Below are 17,375 nucleotides of genomic sequence, written 5' to 3' on the forward strand. Positions count from 1 at the left end.
ACACTGATCTACATCTGAGACACCTTGTCTTTATTTTCAAGCATGTCACTACCACCTACCCAAGATATGGATAAGCATCTTGTTCGAGAGATAAAGGGAAATCTCTCTCACTCTTTAAGATGAAAAAAGTACCATGAGAAGCCCATGACTTATGGTGGACTTTCATAAGACTCCATTTTGATGTCCAGACCAACTGACACAGGCAGATCCTGGTTACTGTAACATCTGATAGTTGTCTGGCAATAGTGGAGTGCCAATTTTTATGCCTGATTTGATCTAAAATTCTTTATTGATATATTAGGAGATTGATAAATAACATTTAAAGCTCATTTAATTTGAAAAATAATGAAATATACTTGTCCTTTAACTAACAAAACTTCCATTTTTAATTCTTAATTGAAAAATCACTTGCTTATTTTTATAAAATTAAATTAGACAGTTATAAAAAAGCACACAACTGCAATTTTAAATTCTAGTGACTACCGCTCCCCATAACCCGAGGCTGCTGAATCTGTCAATGTTAAAACTGCCAATGACAATGAGGAGAAGAATGGTAGTTTCACAGTTCTTAACCAATTCTTAATGGCTGAGGACTATCCTCAATTCTCTTATTTCTCTGTAGGCTCACTCATCTTTGCGCTCATGTAAATGACAATACTCTTAATACATAGATATTGCACTGAAAATTGAAGTGTGGCACAGAAAGTTTCACACGCACACAGCACATATCTGAATGCCTGTAAGAAGAATTTTGTATGGATACAGAGCTTCTCTACAATAAAATATGTGGTAAAATAACTTTTATAAAAGGTTTATTGCTAATATTTCATGTCAGAAGCAGATTTCTCTTTACTTTTCTATTTTAGTAAGATCAAGGCCCCGTGTCAGTTTCTTTCTTTTTTTTTTGTTTGTTTTTGTGTATAAGCTTTATAATGTATACTTTCTGTAAAAGAATCTGTGACTACTGTGACTACATGTCACTGAAATCATAGAAACATTTTAGTACTTTACAGCATGGGTCCTAGCAGGGGATATTTTATGAGAGTAGATCAGATGATACCCCTGACCCAATGGTTGGGGACCTCTGCTTTTTAGAACACGTTTTAATTTAAAGCAGATGTTAAAATTTACAGTTATTTATGGATGAAATGTACTTTTTTTATTTTTATTACATTTTTATAAAAAATAAAAAAAATGACAGTAGAGTATCAGCTTTATTTCACCCAACAGCTATAAATATTCAATAAAATATATAATGTTATAGACAAACCACACTATTGATTGGGCCCTATGAGTAAGGTGGTTCTAATCATGCACACACACAAGGAAATTAATGTCTGAGGATTTGGAGGAAGGATACAACAGACTACGTTCTTCAGGGAGCAAAGAGCACAAGACAAATGCTCCCTGAGGAGAGCTCTTTACACAACATCACTCTCTCACGCGTTCTCTATGTTCTCGACATCCTTTCTTTGACTCTTCTCCACATCCACTCTCCTACCACCCACTTTTTACCCAAAACTCTCCCTGGCCTTATCCCTAGTTCCTTCCTATCTCTTTCACTTTTTCTATGACTCCTCCCTTTGTTCCGTCATTCTCTCTTCTACCATTCATTCCAGACACACTCTGTCTTCTAACTTTTCTCTCCCTCACCCATCCCTCTTTCCTACAAAGGACTAATCTGGCCCCAGCCCTCATCCCTACGTCTGTTGGAGGGGACCCATGAGTAAGGGATGACAGAGAGAGAGGAAGGTGAAGAAAATAGGGGTGAACTGTCTCTCACTCTTATTAAAGTAAACCTTGAGCTCACTTACAGGCTGAGATGGATGAAGGTAAACGTGCACACTGAATAAGTTCATCACGTTATGATGAACAACACAGCAGTAGTCTATGTTGTGACTAAAGCACTCGGACTGAACACTGCCACTTGGCTTCAAGTTGAAGCAAGGCAAATATTGGGCCTTATTGCAAATTAAGTCATTCAGTCAAGCCTGGTGACTGACATTTGTTTTTAAGTGTTTGCAGCTGGGAAGCTAATGCGAGGCCTATACCATGTAGTCAAGACCATAGGAGACAAGTGAGTTCAGGTTAAGCTATAGGGATGCGGTCAAAATCAAGACCAAATTCGGTTAAATCATTTTCAGAATATATAGTATATATTTTCCTCTTTCCAACACATCAACTTCAAGAACTGATTGTTCATACATAATTTATTCATTCCTTTGACAAATGCCAGTGTAATGAAACATAGACTCTAATTCCTTAGACTCTAGAAATAATAAAATAAAATTAAAATTCACAAATATTGAGTATGTACCAATGATAAACAAAACATTTTATAAAATCTGAACTGAAAGGATTCATAAGTTGCAGGTATCAAAGTTGTGTATATTCTTTTGGTTCAAACTCTTGGCAGACAAAAATGGTTCTGTATGAATACGTACACGAAGCCGCTGTCTCTTGCAGATTCTGAAGTGAAAAAAGACACAATCTGTCAGATCTTGTAATGAGAACTCCAACTTTTTCCTAGGCTCTCATGAGTTTAGCACCACTCTCTGCCTAGCGGTGCAGATTGCCGTCATCCGCGCTGGAGTAGAAGCACGGAGGCATAAGGCACGGGGCAGGTGCGTCCCATATGCTGCTGTAATGGCTCATTTCAGGCTACAGACAGAGCCATCACTCTCTCTCACTCTTCTATCACTCTTCACCATTCTCCTAGCAGTACTACCCTCATTCCCAAATCACTCCTCCTCCATTTCAGCACATCTTTATCTCAGTCTCAATATACGTGCCTTCTTTTACTGCCAGTATTTCCATTTTCCCTGACTGGGTGGACTGATTGCTTCTGGGTGCTGGCTCATGTTGAGATTGGGGTTAGATGTAGGCTTAAACTAAGGGTTAGGTTTAAAAGAGAGAAGTTTTGCCCTGTGTCTGAAGCCAGAGCAAACATTTCCTGCCTGCATCTGCAACAAATGGTGGGGGAAGGGGGGCGGTGGGGGAAAGGCGTGGGGTGGACAAACCCATACAGTGACTTTCATATGGTGCTTCCACTACGTTTACTGCAAATAATTTAATCTTATTACAATGTTGATTTCAGGTGTCATCTATAGAAATGAAGAGAAGATCAGTTTCATATCCTTCCTGATACTCATATTTCAGCTCAGAAATCACTACAAGTTAGTTACACTCTGTTAACTATTACAAGGCCTTACACAAGACTTAGACTTCTCTTTGTGGTTTTTTTAGGAAGACATAGACATTTGTGTCTGAAGTTTAGAGAGCAATTATATTTTGTGTAAAAACAATTTTTAGGTTATTTCCAGTATTTCAGGCTTTACTTCTAACAGTATCTAGATGTTTACTGAAATAAGGTGAGGAAAACCTAATAGAAACATTTACGTAGACCCATATTTTAATGAATATTAGACTTTTGTGTGTGATAGTTACATGGATACACAAAACTATAGATCCCAATGGAAAATTCAGAAAAGACAAAGACAGCAGTGTCCACTTACTGGCCACCGTATTAGACTCACCAACCTCATTCATCCACCTTGTAAATGTAAAGTAGGAGGCAGTAGCTCATTTGCTGCTGGACAGTTTGTATTGGTCATTCTCTAGTCCTTAATCAATGGACACAGTACTCCACATTCAGGATGTTGCTGGCTGGGTAGTTTTAGTTGTTAGACTAATTTCAAGCCATCACTGACACTAAACTCCAGCAGTAGTGCTGTGTCTGACCCATGTGCACCAGCACAACATACACAAACACATCATGAAACCGAGAATTATCCCGCACCTAAATCATACCTGCTCTGTGAAGTTTCTGCAGTGGTCCTGGCCTGAATAGGGTGGAAACAACAGCTGGATATCAGTATGTAACTCTAGAACTAAAAAGTGCACCTATGTCGTTAGTGGACCTGATAAAATGGAGTGTGAAACAAGAAGGTGGTTTTAATGACTTGGCTGGTTGGTGTATATCAAACTGGCTATTTTAGTATAGTATAATATTAGTGACTTTACTAAAGAACCACTGATTAATCAGTAGTTTAAAAACGAAACATATGGGGTAACAGGAAAGTTAGACAGATCTCAGCCACTATTTAAGGACCCTTTTGTGAAGGAGAGAGAAGGAAGCAAAGTGAGAGACAGAAGAGAAAAGACAAAAAGGATATTGCAAAAGCACAAGAGGAGGCTGAAATTTGGAGGAGGAATAATCAATGTTGCTTTTCCAACAGTTCTCTCTCCGTCATCAGGCTACGAAAAAGCTCAGATTTGGAACTGTGCAAACGCACACGCGGGACCTTTAACCTCTTCAGCGTCCCCCCCACACACACAAACACACACGCACACAGTCGGCCTGCAGCTCTGACGCATCCACGCCCATTCCACCCACGGACAGCACACTGAACTTGCCAATGTTAGATATCTGTGTGCTCCCTTGTGGCACTGAAGGCTGCATGTGAACAGGAGTTTACAACGTGGTCAGGAATGATACAGCATGATAAAAGGAGGTGGCAAAAGATGCCTGTCTGAGCACTTAGTATTTACTTACTTTACTTTTTTTCTGAGTTCAGTTATTGGAATTCCATTCATTCACAGACACCGGAGAGAACAAATTTGTTTCTTAGAATAGCTTGCAATATACAAGTATATATCCGTATACCAATGGCACTAACACTTTGCAGTACCATTTGGTATTTAGAATTAGAATCACATTACTAGCCACTGTGCTTGCCCACAGAGGGATCGGTTCGCCACATTTAACCCAATCCGTGCAGGGAAACACACATTTACACGCACACTAGTGAACACTAGGGGGCAGTGAGCACACATTCCCGGAGCAGTGGGTTGCTGAAGGGCACTTGAGTCATGACCTGCCGGCTCTGCAGATCGAACAGGCAACCTTCCAGTTACAAGCCCAGTTCCACAGCAACCAGGCCACGGCTGCCCATTTTTAATAGGTATTTAATAGATAACTATGCAGTAGGAACTAATGGTTAGCACTACATTAACAACCAAATCACTCTTATTAACTACTGAGTGTACTGATTAATTGCTCAGTAGGAACAGTAACAACTCATTAATCACTGGTCACATCTAAAAACTATAATTTAAATACATCCTCCCAGCAGTTCAAAATCAAAATTATTGTATAAAAGGAAGCTGGAGACACTATACCCAAGCCCCAACCCCCCCACCCCCCCACCCCCCTAAAGCAGCATTAACCTTAAACATCACTTCCTATTTTTAAGTGTTTCATTGAATGGAAGATATGGTCAAAGAGAGGGCTTACAGAAATATTCAGTTCACACATTGCCAGGTCCTACCTCCTTATTCTTTAAGAAATGTTTTAAAATATACAAGATATTGTGGTTAGATAATGAATTCACTGTGTTGCTTTTTTGTAATTTAACAGCATCACATGTTAACTCATTACGAATTTACAATGTGTTACTGTGTTGTCATTAGGAGTTACTAATGATCAGGAACAGTATTATAAAATAAAACACATGGCAGCTCATTACTAACAAACAAGACTTTTAAAACTGACAACGGCAAACCAGACGTTCACGTTTTTTTAATGCAAACAGATAGAAAGATTAAAATGTGATTAAGTCACTTTTAGGATTAAATATTGGTTACACCACTGTCCCACAAATGGGCACAAATTCCTTCAGTATAGCACTTTCTACCCTGCTGTATGGTGCTCTCTGTCAAACATATATTTCCTGCTTACTCAGATACTGTTATGAGTCACAGACAGAGAATTCTTTGATGGCAACCTATAAATGTAACACAATAGCCTTTCAGACATGCACGGTAACCCAGAAATTTTCCAGACACCTGAAACATCTGTCCCGGACTTTATGCGGACTTCATCCCACTATAGCCCTAGTAAAGACCTGGGTAAAGTCAGAGTGAGCACATATGTGAATAGAACTGCTAATGTCCACCAGAATCATGCTGTATCTCAAGCGCTGCCCCATGCCTAAAGCACATGCAGCATTTCCCAGTGTGAGAACAAGTCTGAAACAGTAAATCTCCTTTTGTGTGCTGCATGTGTGAAAGAACCACTCTGAGACCTCCCTCGGTCTGATACTCTCAAGTCCAGCATGCACATGAATTTGGAAACATTCCATGCATGGTCGTTTTTTGCTTTCTTTGCTTCTCCATTATTAGCTTTGTTGGCATTTCAAATAAATTATTCCTTTACTGAGGATTTGGAAACAATTTAAATGTTCACAGTGCTGGAGCACCTTTTTGGCACACTCAGGCACATCCCCCATTTGGATAGCTTTTAAATCTGATTTTGTGTAGTACTCAGGATGAATATGAACTTAACAGATGCATGGAGATTGCAAACAAAGCGCTCCAATTCTCTCCAAGACCATTACACATTGTTGAAATGTATCAAACACAAAAACAAAAGAGCATTTGAGACCTCAATGTGGACACTATCCAGAATGCTCAGGCAAACCGTCTCAGATTCTCAAAACACTTCAAAAGCCTTAGACCCTGTGGGGATGTGATTGGCACCCTTGAATTCAGTTCTCTTTGAAAATATTGTCTCTCCCTGAGTTAAAAAAAAACACTTTTGTTATTAGTATTAGTAGAATGACTTGGAGATCTTATTTCCCTAAAAACCATGGCGCTGAATTATACACCAAATTCAAGATTTACAACACTTTATGAACTTCATGGTTTACCACAAACTGTTCAACTTTAACCCTGTGAAGGACTAGGGTGTGTTCTTGTCTTGTGCCCAATGATTCCGGGTAGACTCCAGACCCACCGTGACCCTGAACTGGATAAGCGGTTATAGATAGTGAATGAATGAATGAATGTTCAACTTTATCAAATGATAACCACTAGAGACCCACTTCTGGAAGCTTCTGGATGTTATTAACAAACTTCCACCAAATATGTCCTTCTGTTATTGCTTCTAGCCAATGATTCACATCTTCCTCCTACTTATAAAAAAAGGCTGATAGCAATTCCAAGTGCATTCAAGGCTATTTTGAAGAGACTGATTGATCCATGGATTAACTTCAAGTCACTCATCCTGTTTTTATTTTTCTTCTTTTTTTCCCCTTTTCCTGACCAATGCGGGGGTGACTGAGGATTAAGTGGCGATGGTGTGGACTCATTATAAATTAATATATCTTGTGCCATCTTTTGAAGTGACATCTGAGCCACTTATAGGGATTCTATTCTTCAAAATAAATATATAGTTTTGATTAACAAAGGTACGTTTTTAGATGACTGAATGGGAACTCATTGTGTGCACATGTGAAGTCCCTTTTTGCTGTTGTGACCAGAGAGTATATATTACATGAGGAGGACCACTTGGAATGAATTCTGTGAATTGTGTCTCATCTGTTTCACCTCCCCAAAGCCCTCCGATTTCTGGGTGGAAACTTAAACGGACTCTAATTTGTGTTGTCTACATGTATCTTATTTGATCATTTACAAGTGGTAATACATGTTTACACAGATCATGTGCTCAGTAAACACATAGGGAGGTTACACACGCTGATCTTGCTTCAGGAAGTCTAGAGGTGGAGGAAACTCCCATGAAATGACAAAGACATGAAATTTGAAGCCACGAAGATACCGAGTATTAAAGCAGCCATATACACAGTGTGTGTGTACATTAGCTAAGTGTTTGTTTTTTTGGCTGTAGTACCAGCTGTAGCACAAGGCTGTGTAATGCTCAGGAGAGGTATTTTGTCTGATAGTTTGTGAAAATTTACACAAATTCTTGTCCAAGCTAAGTTGGCAGGTTGTAATTCTGGCAATTGTACGGCTTCTCAGTGCTAAGACCAGGCACTTCCATTTTTGTTCCCACATCTTCCATTTTAGAGTACCATAGAAAAAAATAGTGATGATCTTTAAGTGGCAGTTTCTTCAGCCAATAGAAAAGTCCATTCAAGCACTGAGGGGGACAGGCCAAGTGTGTAAAATAGAGGTGGGGGAGGGGAATAATCACCTCAGTGTTTCTGGGATGTGTGCAGCTCTTTGGGGAACTGTGGGCAAGGCCTGCAGGCTTATTGAAACTGATCCCCTTAAACTGAGAGCAAATTGAAAATCTGTTTCCCTCTCCCTTGAGCTTACCGGAGTGGCACAATTAAAGGAGACAATCGCTGTTTGGAATTAAGTTCAAGGCACCGGTGTTAACTCCCCTCCATCCTTATCCAGCTTTTTCACCACCTCTATCTGTCTTAGAGCCATCTATTATGCTCAGGCCCCCGAACTGGGACCCCATCCTAGCTCCTGAAGTAATGACTTTCATAGAAATGCCTGGAATGCCAGTCATCAAGGTGCCTCAAAAGAAAGCATGCAATGCTTCAGAGCTGCAAAAAGGAAGGGGGGGTTTCTAGCCTAGTGACATCTCTATGCGTGGTGGAACTTGCCTGCTGACTAATATTTCTCTCAGTCCTTCTATCTTTTGTCTCTAATGTATTTCAGCTCAGCAGCCTGCCAACGGCTCTTAGAGGAAATAACAAATAACCTTGAACTGACACCCACTTCAGAAAACTTCTAGCTTTTTTGATACAGGAATTCTTTGACATCCTAGACTCTGATCCAGACACAGAGCAAGTTAAGCACATTCTTTCTTTATTAGCTTGGATAATTTTTTTTCATTATTTATTGTAGTTCATATGAAAAGACCTGACAATTTCCAACAGCTCAAAGAGAAAATATTAAATCTGTTACACGAGGTGAAATATTTAGTTCACCTAGTCCTGACCTACAGTGCATGGACCATTCAATTTGTTTAATGGAATGTCAAGGTGAGGTAGGCGCACCACTGAACACCATTCATCAAATAAACTGCTTGCGATTTCTCTGTTGAGACTGGGAGAAGTAAACAGAGCAAAGGAGTTGAAACATATCTGCTCCTTAGAGGCCAAAGTGAAGCAGCCACAGGTCAGCGTTCTTAAGATTTTTAAACAATCCAGTGTTAATCATTAGAAAGGTTTTTAAAATATTGCTATTTTAAATTTCTTGGTTTATTACGGCATCTCCTACAATGCTAGGAAATACTATCAAGTTGTTACAGTACATCACATATTTAGGTTAAGTATAATGTCAGATAGTTTCGCGAATATTAACCCAAACAAGTCTAACCCCGCAATTTGCGGGGTAGAACACACCTTATATAACCAGCTTTGTAAGTCTTGAATGTCTGAATGCGTCTGTGAGCTCCGTATTCCGTTAGAAAGCGCAGATCCTACCGTTTCTAAAAATAGCGCTCTCATCGCGGTGCTGTGAAGCCTCTGGGAGTAATCCAGTGTGAAAAAACACCTAAAAACCAAGGTGCTCCTTCAAAATTTGTGTGTCATATTCGTCATGAAATGGTGTAATTATAATCGCTATTATCAAGAAAGACGACGCTGCGAAGGAACAAACAGACGGCGTTTACTTTTAGTTTCGTTTTGACTCAAATGACGTCATCTCACGCTGTCTCTGGGCAGAAAACTGAGTCATCAGCAAAAACATATTCCTATTATTGATTTATAGGTTTTCAAGGTTTTTTTTTTTTTGGTTTCACATCAAATAATAATGCATTAGATTAACAAATATAAATTAAAAAGCTTAAATAAATCTTCATTGTGTATTTTTATCTTTAATAGCTATATGCATAGGGTTCATAGGCTATCATTAAGGGAGATTCCTCATTATTTGCTAGCTCTCCAGTCTGTTTGTTTGCTCAGAACTTGTCTAATGTGTTTATGAAGTCTTGTAAGTGCCTGAAAATGGGTAAAAAATAATGGTCTCGTAAATGTGATATCAGATATTTGGACAATAAATACAGGTCACTGGGCGCAGGGTGGGAACACACCCTGAAGGTGGCGTTAGTCCTTTGCAGGGCAACACACACACACACACACCTATGGACACTTCTGAGTTGCCAATCCACCTACCAACGTGTGTTTTTGTATTGTGGGAGGAAACCAGAGCACCCAGTGAAGAAAACTCCAAAATCTTCAGTCACCCACACCCCACAGCTAAGCTTCAACAAATAAGCAACAAGTGAGATCCATATCCTGTTTTTATAAATTCAATGTACTCAGTCTATCTCAAAACATGTACAGAAAATATGTTTAAATTTTAAGATGCTGACATTTACTGTTCTACTTCAAAGTAACAAACTTGACATTTGACAGCCTCTTTGGCTTAATTTATTTTTACTTAGTTTGGAAAAAATGTCTGATTCAAACAACATAGAATTGAATTTAATTAGTTTTGTTTGTTCTGATTTATTAGATTTTTCAACTAAATTATTTATAAAAAAAGTAACAAAATATCTAATTTGTAGCAGCAATATTGTGGCACTCTTGACCTATAAAACCATCTCAGCACATCTTTGCTATGTGTTTCTCACTGAGAGTGACAGGTAATCAGGGCCAACGTGAGTGCAGTGCCACCTTAGTCTGTGCAGTGCTTCTCACTGAGCCCACCCTCCTGGGTCAAAGTTCAAACTATATCCCCTGCTCATCATTTTTCCATGGAAGCATGGCACAGGCATGGGCAAGGCCTTAGTCAGCTCCCTCTACTCATCCTCTGGGGATGCGTCAAGGAGACAGCTTCAGCTTTGATCCAGGAGGAGGGCTTCAGGAGGAAGCTAAGTGTGGCATGGACTGAGGTGGGGCGGTGTGCCACAAGACTCCGTCACTTAGTTCAGGCCTGATTACAGAGCTGAGGGAAGAGGAACAAAGAGGTTTCTTGTTTGGTTTTGTTTGCACTGAGCCAAAAGGCTGTCCATCTTCATTTCGGCAAAATCAATGTCAAACAATAAAACAATTATTAACCTTGCTCAAAAAATAAAGGCAACATAGAAAATACTACAGCAAAACGTTGCACCTTTTAAGGTACATAACATATGGAGCATTAATTGAGCGACAACCTCACCTCTTTCTATGCTTTTCTACATTCTGATGTCTCTTTACTGTCCAAAAGCCTCCAGATGCTGTTTCTCCTGAGCCATTTCGGACCAAGAAACTTAGTTTGTTTCTCATTTACTGAGCCAGGGCTATGTACAAACACTAGACCTTTTTTCCAATGCACAGCCCAAAGGGTGAGGAATCTTTCTCTGAATTTTTTAAAAGTGTATGGAATTAAACTCGTGAACATTGCCTTTAAATCCAGAACGTGGTAGGTTGGGCATTGCTCTACATTTGTTGATTTTATAAAATACAGCTGAATAAGATCATAGGTCATTTATCTTACCACCATCGAGGTCCTCGCTGCCAAAATGGTTCCTGTAGAAGAGCATGAGTTCAATCCGGTAGCACTTGTAAAGGGTGACCAGGAATATCAGCAACAGTAGAATGGCACCCAGTCCTCCTGCCAGCTCTACTGTATACATGAGTTCTGCTGAGAGAGAGACAGACAGACAGACAGACAGATGCACAAACAGACAGAAAGAGAAAGAGAGATTTAATTTATTCTACTGCATGTTACTGATGAAATTTTAAAAGACATGAAAAGGCAATATTATCTCTCACTATTTACTGTGCCCACTGAATGAATATTTGATTATTGGAAATCCTCTGACACACACTAAATGAAACCGCTGGACTCTGCTTGGGGGTGGCCTGCTCTGGGGTCACTGTAAACCAGTGGGAGCAAATAATTAGTGCTCAGGCAGCCAGTTCCAGAGTTGATCGAAAGCTCCACCCACTCTAGTTATCATCATCGTAGTTGCCATGGCAACAGCCGTATAAGCTAAGCAAGGGAATATTCTGGAGTCTGAGAATATAGAGCACTCACTCACCGCAACTGTCACCTCGGTAATATAGCAGGCGGTCACACACAAGTGGGGGAAGCAAAGCAGGGACATATTTAAGCCATTCTGCCAATTCGACATAGTTAAAGCACATTTTCCCATGTGAAAGAACGGTGGTTGTACGGTTTTGTTGCAAAGAATAAATTGCAACGGTCTAAATCTTCCAATCCACTTACGGAAAATCAAATTAGGTCTAACTCATCACTGCTCCAGAAAATATTTTCCAATAAAACCACTGCAAGGATTTATATAGAATGTGGATCATATAAGGGTAAGAAGCAGGTAAGTGGTACTTTGTGTGTGTGTGTCCTAATACTCTCATGTTTTGCTGGCTGTTCTGCTGGACTGTTTAGAGTATAGACATGGACCATTGACTGACGAATGTTAATCTGGACAGCATTTTTCTTGATACAAGCCCATACAAGTCCATACACATGGACACAAACATCTGCCTGCATACACACGGACAGAGCCCATTAGGATTCTGAGATCATGTGCCAAATGCTAACACCTCCAACGCATCCAAACCACTGTTGATAGAATTGTATGCAGCATGTGGCACAAAAGAAAAAAAAACAAAAAAAAAAACAGAAAAACTGCATATCTTTTGCTAACCTACAGTCAGAGGAGCCCATGTTTGCACCATATTTCTCTACCTGTTACCTGTTTAAATTTAGTTAAAAATGTTTAAAACGAATGTTTAAAACAGCTTAAACTGGAGGGGAAATAAGTTTGTATTCCAAAACTGCTAGGCTAACTGCGTTTAAGTTTAGTGTGGCTTGGTTAAAGTGCACTTTTATAGCCTAAAACCTCTTCTGGTAAAATAATATGCAGACTGGGTTCAGCTAACCCAAAGACTTCTGTAACTGTAGCTTACTATTTTTTTTCAATATCTTAAATTTAAGAGCAACTACACCCACTAGCTTCAGCTAGATTTGAAAAGTGAGAAAGACAGCTGTGAGGGATGCTGCAGTTCTGCTGTGCTGTTAGTTTTGTTACCATAAGAGAAATTCCCATATGGCGAGGTATGCTGTAGAAAACATGCACATGGGAGACTTCCTACAAGTGGAAGTTTAACAGTCGGCGACAGGGGCAGGCTTGCAAATGTGCATAATATGATGTTTTTCCTATTTGAACCTGAAGGGAGTGCTGCAGATGCAGATCTGACTACAATAAACTAAAATTTTAAGCAGACTGATATAGTATATTACTGCACAACACTAAACCACATATTAATGGAAATAAAAGGTGTAAGGTAATCCTTACAGTGTAAAGATCATAAAGGCAGCTGGGTCTTCAAGTTCATGTTTAGTTATGCTGCATCAAGGTTTTTGTCAGTTGAACAATTATAAACACATAAAAACATGTTGCCTCAAATGGCAACATCTACCTTAATTTGAAACATGTATGTAAGTAATGGCTCTTATTTGTTTCTGTGTGAGACTTCTGGTTCGCTGTGTTAGTATTTAGCCAGAATTAAAAGTAGTGAGAAAATATACCACACAGACAGAAACACTGAATTTCAACCACAGAGTTATCATCTAGAGGGATGAGGGCATGAAGAAGTGGTCAGAAATAAGGCAGAGTGGTTTAACTTTTCAGTGTCATCTCTTGGAGTGAGTGGGAGATGACAGATGAGCTCCCAAAATTTAATCCGCCTTTCCACAAATATGCCCTCTGATTAATATAATTATACATATGAAACAATACATAATTATTATAATTATACATAAGATATAAATATCCTATACCAATCTATTTGAGCTTTGCATAGGGCCCACCACACTTTCTTCCTACCTGCAGCCACAACATGTTCTGTTGTTGAATCCTACCCTCAACACTAAGATCATTTATGATCCGATCAGCAACCAGCTACCCTTAACAACTACGTTTACTCACTGAACCCAGCCCTTGAGTACCCAAACTACCCACTGCATCACTAGCTCTTCACAGGGGTCATCAGGTAGGCACCTTCTCTTGTCTGAGTATAAACATAAATATACATTAAATGCAAACAGATGTAAATATATAACAACGATATATGCATTATTAAACCTACAATTATATGTAATATACATATAAATGTAACTATACATATAGTGAGTACAATTATCCATAATGGGGCGGCACGGTGGCGCAGCCACACAGCTCCAGGGTCCTGGAGGTTGTGGGTTTGATTCCCGCTCCGGGTGACTGTCTGTGAGGAGTTGGTGTGTTCTCCCCGTGTCCGCGTGGGTTTCCTCCGGGTGCTCCGGTTTCCTCCCACAGTCCAAAAACACATGTTGGTAGGTGGATTGGCGACTCAAAAAGTGTCCGTAGGTGTGAGTGTGTGAGTGAATGTGTGTGTGTCTGTGTTGCCCTGTGAAGGACTGGCGCCCCCTCCAGTGTGTATTCCTGCCTTGCGCCCAATGATTCCAGGTAGGCTCTGGACCCACCGCGCCCCTGAATTGGATAAGGGTTACAGATAATGAATGAATGAATGAATGAATTATCCATAATAATCACCAACACATATTGGTACAAATATTACAAAAACATTAACAGACATACAGAGGGGCTCTGTTGTTTTTTTTTTTAATCCAGAGGTTTTAAACCTAATCTGAAGAGCTTCTTCGCTGTTTGAGACAATATTGTTTATTAAATATATATTTAGGTTGAACTGCGGCTCTGGTTAAGAATAGGTCAAGCTCTGATAATATTCACTATAACATGACTTCACCATCGTCATCACCACAGCCTAAATATGTACTGTAAGATTTTGCAATGTAGAGGTGTCCAAACTTATCTGCAGATGGCCACTGCGAATGCAGATTTTCACTCCAAACAAGGAGAGCACACCTGATTCCACTTGTTTAATCGGTCAGTCTGTCTTCAAACAACTGAACACCTGCTGCAATGAAAAACTTCAGCCACACCGGCCCTCTGCAGATAAGTTTGGACACTCCTGCTTTAACAAGAGAAATTTTTAATGAAAGAATGACTCTCGATTACAGCCAGCTTGGAAGAACCTGGATTGTCACAGTTCTTCGGGTGAAATCCTGCACCCAGCTGTGGAATTCAGGAGATTTTTCACAGGTAAACACACTTCATGCCTTAACCAAATGGTTGGTAATACCCAAGTACAGGTTGAAGGCATTAATGTAAGTTCAGCGCTTCAAATTTATGGTCTGGTCATAAGGAGCAATATTGTTATGATAATAAATAAAGTTGAAAATGTATCCAAGTAACAGTCCCTGGTATCCTTTGCTGGGTTTATCCGTAAGTGGAATCCTCTTACGTTGGTCATACTTCTCCAGTTTGAGTGCTCTCACTGCTGCCTAAGTATAAAAATAATGTGTCTTCTTCATCTTGACTATACTGCAATAATGGCGTGCTGGTGACATCATGAGCACAAATCACATGTCACTGACAAAGACCAAGGAGGAGCTCCAGGATATTTAATCCTGTCTGAGTTGGGAAGTAACTGCAAATTAATTGTGAAAAGTGAAACACACATGCTGCTGCAGTTATCATTAGCAGTTAAAATAACTGGAAATTGCGGACCGCAGACGCACAGAATTTGCTTTCCTAAGATGGATAGAGTTTAAGCAATTTTGAGGTCTGTCTCAAACGCAGGCGCTCCGCTCTACATAGACAGCCTATTATGTACTAAAATTCATGTTCCCAACTAGTATGCTGTCCCAATTCTTACTCATGCTGTTCTCCTACTGAGATCTTTATTATGATGCAATTTTAAGTAAGCATCAGCTGCTTCCTCAGTCATTGATGTAGTGCGGTAAGACTTTTATTTTGAAGATGGCTGAGGGTATTTACTGTCTTCGCCCCTCCGAGTGTTTAGAGGAAAGTTTACCTCAGAGAAGCTCAATGTAAGGGTGAAATGCAATGCTCCTTTTTATTTTATTTCAGCATCTGATAATGGCAGGTCAACCTCATGCCTACGTTTCCTATATCTCCAAGGAGAACGTGTTTAAAACAGTGATAAATACAGAGAAACCAAGGGGAGTAAAAGCCAGTGTTGCAAAGTGAGGGGAGTAAGCAATGATGTGGGATATAATTTGGAAAGCAGATTACTTACAAAGGTAAATGTGTCAGCAGTAGTTAATAAGGCAGCTCACTGGGAAATGTGAGACACTCCCTGCGTCCAACCCTTGTACACTAGCAGACAGTGGATACTCATACTTACAGAAGCCCTGAAAGGCACGGTGAAATAAAAAGTTGAAACTATGTGCCCAAGACTGCAGTTCAACCTAAAGTTTCACTCCTCCTCCTTTCTCCTGTTATACACACCAACAACAGAAAATTCTCTAGCATCACTTGTACAGATTCACTCATCAAAAACATATATATATATTTGTTCTTCCTCAATTTTTCTTCTACTAATGTGAGCTATAAGGATAACAGTTTTGACCAGCAATTTTTTTTAGTTATATTTAGTTTCATTAAATCATGGAAAAACTGTAAATAATATAGAAGAGCTCAACAATTTGCTTCTCTTGTAGAGGTCTATTGAGATGGACTGCTCCTTTCTCAAAATTTGTACAGCATTTGTAGCACCTAGCTTCTCAAAACTGGTATAACATGCTTTCTTATGTTGTTATAAAGCAACTGACACAAATTCTCTTGTGTTTCTAGCATGCCTTACATATTGAAGAAAAATGTGTCTCACTACATACATAGCACAATACTAATGAAGGATTAGGGAGCCATTTTGCACACAGCCATGCTAATTTTTGTAATTTTTTGCTTTAGTTGTTGACATTTAAATTGCCAAAAGCTATTTAGAACTAGATAAGCGGATGCAGATAATGAATGAATGAATTAATGAATGAAAAGCTATTTTGATAGATAGGATCTACCTCTTAACCTTGATATTACTGTCAATCAGCAGAAGCCTAGATGCCACCCCTCCCCCTACACCAAATAGACTGTGTTGTGTGCACAAGCGTGACAAACATGACCTAAAGAAAGGACAATTCATACACTGTAAATACACTTTTATCACCTATGTGCAATCCAATCTTCTAATGTATCCTTTCCCTATTCTCTTTCACTCTCTCCACTTTCTTCCCTACACAGTTCAGATGACTCCTAGCCATATCTTACGTGTCTGTCAGTGCTGTGAGATTAACCTAAAGATGCTCATCCTTCCTCTCTTTCTCTCTCTATCTCAGGCTCTTTCCCAGCCTCCATGGCTAGATTAAGACAAATTATCTGTGGGCTGGCAGGGCTGCGCCTCACTTATGTGCCGATAGATTTGACAAAGCCACTTGACATCACGCGATTCATCATTTCTCTCTCTCTCTCTCTCTCTCTCTCTCTCTCATTCTCTCTTCCCATCCTAAATGTGAAGAAGTCTGTTTGGGGATGCTGCTGCCATCTCGATTTGTCACTGCTGATGTTGGGGTTTGCTGAGGAATCGTCTGGGCCAGGGGGTGCCCCATTCTCCCTTTCTCCGAGCCGCTTTCTTCTGGGAAGTAAAAAAGGAGGGACGACTCGAGCAATAGGATGGAGGGAAAGGGAGGGGGGAAGACAAATGATGTTCATTGTTCACAGGCTCCGTGTCAAGGAAATGGAAAAG

The 17,375-nt window shown here is 39.7% G+C and overlaps 1 protein-coding gene across 4 annotated transcripts in view; it reads right to left on the reverse strand.

The window, feature by feature from the left end:
- Positions 1 to 17,375, reverse strand: part of LOC136676832 (interleukin-1 receptor accessory protein-like 1-B) — a 479,565-nt gene that overhangs the window by 9,873 nt on the left and 452,317 nt on the right. For 2 of the 4 annotated variants that reach the window (XM_066654081.1, XM_066654079.1), the window contains exon 9: positions 11,239 to 11,382. In XM_066654081.1, the coding sequence (XP_066510178.1) occupies positions 11,239 to 11,382 (144 nt within the window). Of the gene's footprint in view, positions 1 to 11,238; positions 11,386 to 17,375 lie in introns of all 4 variants that reach the window. The other 2 variants (XM_066654080.1, XM_066654078.1) reach the window with 1 other exon arrangement.

This window comes from Hoplias malabaricus, chromosome X2 (assembly GCF_029633855.1).
Source record: "Hoplias malabaricus isolate fHopMal1 chromosome X2, fHopMal1.hap1, whole genome shotgun sequence".
Lineage (NCBI taxonomy): Eukaryota > Metazoa > Chordata > Actinopteri > Characiformes > Erythrinidae > Hoplias > Hoplias malabaricus.